This window comes from Myzus persicae, unplaced genomic scaffold (assembly GCF_001856785.1).
Source record: "Myzus persicae strain clone G006 unplaced genomic scaffold, MPER_G0061.0, whole genome shotgun sequence".
NCBI classification, from domain to species: Eukaryota; Metazoa; Arthropoda; class Insecta; order Hemiptera; family Aphididae; genus Myzus; species Myzus persicae.
In genome coordinates, this window is record NW_019101024.1 from 532,472 (window position 1) to 538,723 (window position 6,252).

General features: G+C 40.5%; 1 protein-coding gene across 1 annotated transcript; it reads left to right on the forward strand.

The window, feature by feature from the left end:
* The first annotated feature begins 426 nt into the window (after positions 1 to 426).
* On the forward strand, positions 427 to 6,252 carry LOC111027356 (glucose dehydrogenase [FAD, quinone]-like). The gene is made up of 3 exons (XM_022305725.1): positions 427 to 1,521; positions 4,244 to 4,749; positions 4,979 to 6,252. The coding sequence occupies exons 1-3, from the start codon at positions 783 to 785 to the stop codon at positions 5,627 to 5,629; spliced, it is 1,896 nt and encodes a 631-aa protein (XP_022161417.1). The 5' UTR covers positions 427 to 782; the 3' UTR covers positions 5,630 to 6,252.

Genomic DNA, 6,252 nt, shown 5'->3' on the forward strand with positions numbered 1-6,252 from the left:
TATTATGTATGAAATATATGAGTATAATGTATGCTATGATATTATAATAATATATTGTATGAACCTACATTATTATACATAAATGTTAATTTTAAAGCGGTATTTCAGAATGTATTAATTATTAAAGCGTATATTCGATAATGGAACCACAAAGATTCATACCGATCGAATTTAATTTTCTGGGGGTTCCGTGATCACAGGTTATACTTTTTTTAAAAGCCTATTTTTCATTCATGCACTCAAAACTGGTTTCTAGAGAAGTCGTTAGTCGTTCGACGGGCCACGGGGATATCCGAAAGTAAAAAAAAAAAAAAACAGTTTTTCTCCTTACGTTTTTACTTTCTTATATGCCCACTCTGCAGATTATTATGATCATAACACTACACTACTGGACTTGAAACAATAGAGAAAGTTGATTGGCCACGGGACATCTAAGCGCCAAGTCGATACATTATATTTTCAATCGATATTCGTTGATATTTTTCAAGACCAGAAATCGAGTTCAGTGTAGAATAAATGTTCGAAGCCTTCGGTTACCGGTGAAATGACTGCGCCGAATAATTATATTCGGATCGTCGTCGTAACTCGACTCGTTTCACTGCTATACTACAGCACTGGCACCTAAATCACGACATACGCATCCGGCGGCCGAGCGTGTGCTAAAATCCGCATTCGCGTTTGTACGTAAATATTTGTCTTTCAGTTTAAATCGGCGCCACACGCAAACGTCGTAATATACGTTTATTATAATTACACATCACTGGAAACGACGACTGCCGATAATGACGTCTTCCGGCGGAAGTTGCGAGTGCTCGTGGTCCGACTCGTCGTTCCTGTCCGGTTCCTGTGGCAACACCGGCGGCCTGGCGTTCTTCATGTCGTTGGTGGACCTGGTGATCCGGTCACAGTGCTCGGTGACGGACCCATGCCGTCGGGCCACCGGGCGGCGGCAGTTCCCGGCCGGTCCAGTGTACCCGGAGGAACTAGACTTCGTGGTGGTCGGCGGCGGCGTGGCCGGTTCCGTGGTGGCGTCCCGGCTGAGCGAGGTGGCCGGCTGGACGGTGGGACTGCTGGAGGCCGGGCCCGAGGAGCCGTCGGCCACGTCGGTGCCGGCGTTCGCGTCGGCCGCGATGGGCACCGACCTGGACTGGCGGTACCTGACCGAGCCACAGGGCAACGCATGTCTGGCCGCGGGCGGAATATGCGCGTGGCCGAGGGGCAAGATGTTGGGCGGCACGGGGGCCATGACGGGCATGATGTACTCGAGGGGCCACCGGCGTGTGTACGACGAGTGGCGCGATTCAGGGGCAGTGGGCTGGGGCTACGACGACGTGCTGCCGTACTTCAAGAAGTCCGAGCACAACATGGAGGCCGACATGGTAGAGCCCGAGTACCACGGGTTCGACGGTCCCGTGCCAGTGCAGCGGTTCTCTCACCATCCCGAGATGGCCGAGTCCATCGTGCAGGCTGGCGTCGAGCTGGGCTACAGGACCGGCGACCTCAACGGACACAATCAGACTGGTACGTACAATACTGTAATGGAACTAGTGCATTTTCTAGGTTATTAATGTGAGATAATTAAATACAAATGATATCGTTGCAGAATAGGTACATGAATTTATTATTTTGGAAGAATTTAGAGTCTTGTGATGACTGCTTTGCTATATATTATAATAACATATAGCGTACGTGTGCGTGTGAGTGTTTTGAGGGTGGGGGTAGTCCGTATAGGTATTATTATAATTTCGAAATAATCCCAAATAGTATTTATGATTATTACTTATTTTGTACGTGCTCGTGATGCCTTGCTGTAATCCAAATGGTGTAAAACCTGATTCCCCCAAATCCGATATCATGATTTGTTGTATTATTAATAATAAAGTATGCCGTCGGAATTTGTACGTCACATCCAACTGCCAAAGCACAAATTGTACTTCCGTAAAGGATCAACTTCGTGATATAATTATATTATACATAATAAGGAATAGGAAGTTGATACCACAAAAAAAATTGTAAAACTAAAATTTATTCGGTCTTCATTAATATTTAAAAAATAATGATTCATATAAAATAAATATTATGTTCTAATCTGTAAATTAAAATGTATTAAAATATTTAAAATAAAAACAACGAATGAAAGTTTTATGAAAAGTAGTTTGTCGAGATATACAGTGCCTTATTTTTTTTTATAGGTACGAGTTAAATAGTATGTGAATCACAAAATAATAACGGTACGTCTCGCCAGGACGGGGAAACACGTGTAGGTATAAGCTTTTTAATTGTGTCCATAGACGACAATATTATATCTATATAGCTATATATTCAAAACGGGTTTATGGTATTTGTTGCATTGCCATTTTATACAAACATATTAAATTCTAATATTTGAAATTATCAGTTAAAAAAGTATCGAAGTATTTCTGACCTATTTATTAAAAAGGCATGTTCATATATTTTGTACAGCAATTCAAATGTGTATACAATTCTAACACTAATACACAATGCAACCTTGCATTCATTAGAATAACTTAACATTTTAAAATTATATTGATGGATTTAAAATATAATTTTGCATTAAATAAATCCTATAATGTTACTACTACGGTAAATATCATTGAAAAAAACATGTTTAATGTTTTAAAATATATTTGTAGCCTATTTATTGCCCGTACAAAATAACATACAAGACAAATAACGGAATTATTCATTTCCGAACCTTATAATGGAACTAAATATATGTGTCAAATGTCCTAAAGCGCCAATTTCTCTCGTACCAAAAATCATTATAGTACCTATAATTTGAATCTTTTATTTCAGCACATGAATATATGAACGTGCAAGATTCTCTCTCTATAGCTGATATGTTCAATTTAGATAATTCAGTTGCAATTTGCAAATGACGACACGAATTTGTATAATACGTCATGGTAAACATACGTAGGAGGGTGCTAGGAAGTAGGGTTGTTACTTGTTTATCACTTCTAATTTGAAATACACGATGTTTACTCACTTTAATAATATAAATATTTATATGAATTGGGGTTACAAAATATTATACAACTTAATCTAATACCTATCAGTTATAGATTTTAATAATTTCTAACACTGCATTTTATTAATTCAATTAAATCAGTATGTTTTATGAGGGTGGGAGGGGTATGGGCTTTAGTGTACTCGGACCTTATCTTTTTTTTTGGGGGGGGGGGGAGGGGGGGTGTTAATATTATCATACGAGTATTATGGAAGAGGTTGTTCAACCAAACGGCCTGGAAATAAAAAAATTATATTTATTGGATTATTTTTAATTAATTGATATTTGGTAACATTTTAACACAAATGGCATAAAGAGAATATTTTGATTGTGTTTTAGGTACTTATATGATAGTGGTTATGAAATACGAGTGTAATATACGTACCAATGAATTCGCATTAGACATTTACAAACGTACGTGCAGTCATATAGTTTGGCAGAAAATAACATAAATAGGCATGTCATATATGATAACTGATAAGTCTTATACTATTTTATCCCGTTTATTATTTTCGCGCTGGACGAAATCAACACATTTAGTACATGCCTACCTATGTAACTGCATTGCGCCATTGCCTGAACTTATACAGTTGTACACTTATACCTCTACCTATACAGTATTAGTATACCACTTACGGGGTGCTAATAGTTTTTGACGGGATAGGTATTTAAGTAACACCTGCGGGCTACGATATACATTCGTATAATATGATGTATTATTAAAAACAGTTTATTGGTCGATTTCGTCACAGAATTTCACACTATAGGCACAGCTATTATCGATGAAAATATATATGTTTAGCCAGCGGTGGTGCGCTGAATAGCAACGTGTTGTGTAGTTGAACGTTTGGTTTATTTTTTATACGTTTTCAAACAAATCCGACACGGTAATATACACTCGTAGTTCATTCGTACCTATATAATACGCTATTGTGCGTAATGCTTATTGTGATAGGAGAATGTAAAAATGTGATGCTAAATCGTACTATTATATAATAATATACAATCCTATTTTGAAAAATCGCTATGGTCTGACCACACATTCCAAATATTGAGAATTTTTTTTAATAAGAAAATGTTAATAGGTTAGATATTATTGTTATGTCTATCTCTTACTTGAAACAAGAAAAGCATACAAAACAAATATTTTTCTATTTTTAAATACCGATACGATGGTTGTGAGATTAATCTATCGTTTTGGGTTGTCCGCAGGTTTCTCCATAGCTCAGGTGATGGTGCATGGTGGTCTGCGGATGAGCACTTCGCGAGCGTTCTTGCGGCCTGCCCACGACAGGCCCAACCTGTTCGTGAAGATCAACAGCCGCGTTACCGGGTTGGTGTTGAATAAGCTAAACAACCGCGTGCAGGGCGTCAAGTACGTGGACCAGTACGGGGAGCACATGGTGCGCGCCCGGAAGGAAGTGATCCTGTCGGCAGGGGTGGTTGGTTCCGCGCACTTGCTCCTGGTTTCCGGCATCGGACCTGCCGAGGAACTGCTTCGGGCTGGTGTCACTGTTTTCCAGGATCTGCCGGTTGGTCGGAACTTGCAGCACCATGTGTCTGTCAGCGTAGCTGCCACGGTGAACGCCTCAGAAGAGGCCCATTACTTGACTATGGACGCGGTGTCAGAATTTTTGGCCACGCGTACCGGCCCACTGGCCAGCACAGGCCTCACGCAGACCACAGGATTTTTGACCACCTCCTACTCAGTCAACGGGGTGAGCAATATTTACTTAGGCATTAGGTTAGGTCGTCGAGTCAGGGTGGCAACGAGTAACCCGCTGTGAACGATAATGTCGACATTCTAATGTATACATTACCACATAAATCCAATCTGACGATCGACACTATAACTTATTTTTTTTTTAATAATATATATAGTGATTAAACAGTTTTCGTATAATGGTCGAAAAATATATACTTACGTATGTTTGTTGTCCGATACAGGTACCCGACGCACAGGTGTACTTCGACGGCCTTGCACCCAACTGTGACAAGATCCCCATGGATCCGGATGGTCCAGCGTACCGCAAGTTTGAGGGCTCGAGGGCGTACGTGTGGGCCAGACCGACGTACCTGTTGACAAGGAGCAAGGGGTTCATCGCTCTGCGGACCGGAAACCCGATGGACGACCCGATCATCCAACCCAATTACTTCCAAGACCCGCGAGACGTGCTGGCCATGGTGGAAAGCATACGGATCGTGTTGGCGCTGATGGAAACTCGGGCGTTGAGCAAGTGGGACATGCAACCAGACACTACGCCGTATGAGGGATGCGCGCAGCACGTGTATGGCACAGACGCGTACTGGGCGTGCGTGGTGGTCACGGACACGAAACCCGAGAACCACCATTCGGGGACTTGCAAGATGGGACCCATCGACGACCCGGAAACGGTGGTAGACCCGGAGCTCCGGGTACTCGGTGTGGCCAACCTGAGGGTGATGGACGCGTCCGTGTTTCCCACCGGGCCCAACTGCAATCCCATGGCACCGGTCATAATGGTGGCCGAAAAGGGCTCGGATATGGTCAAGCAAACATGGAGTGCATACGCGCACGAGAACAACGTGCCACCGTACAAAAAGCCAAGGGCTGCATGATAATATTATTATTGACACGTCGCATTGCTGATTCTCGTCAACCTGACCCATATGGACATGACGTGTATTGTGTATACACAGAGTGTAACAGAAATGTATGACAAATTAAATAACTTGTGTTCTAAACAATATTTTTAATTTTTTTTTTCAAATAATAAATAGAGTAAAAAAGTTTATATTATACGTGAAATACAATTATCTATTAACGAAGAATATGAAGAATCATTTTTCAGCGTTGATTTGAACACAAGTTATTTAATTTGTCATATCTTTCTGTTATTACCCTCTGTAGTCTGAACAGGACCAATTCGTCATTATTTATTCACTTTTCATTCTTGGGTGATGTGAAGGTATATTATTGTAATATATATTAAGTAGTCGATTACCGACAACACGCCACCTTTGGCAAACAGACATGTTGTAACTTTTAAGAATATATTTATTATTTGTGTTGAAAAATAAATTCTCAATGTAAAAATAGATTTCTAATAGGTATTTCTCTGGGCAAGTACACACTATTAGAATTTATTAACGGGTATAACTTTTAAGATGTAAAAACATGTAATGTTCACCAAAATCTTTGGAAATTTTATTTATTGTTTATTATACGTTTAAATAAGATA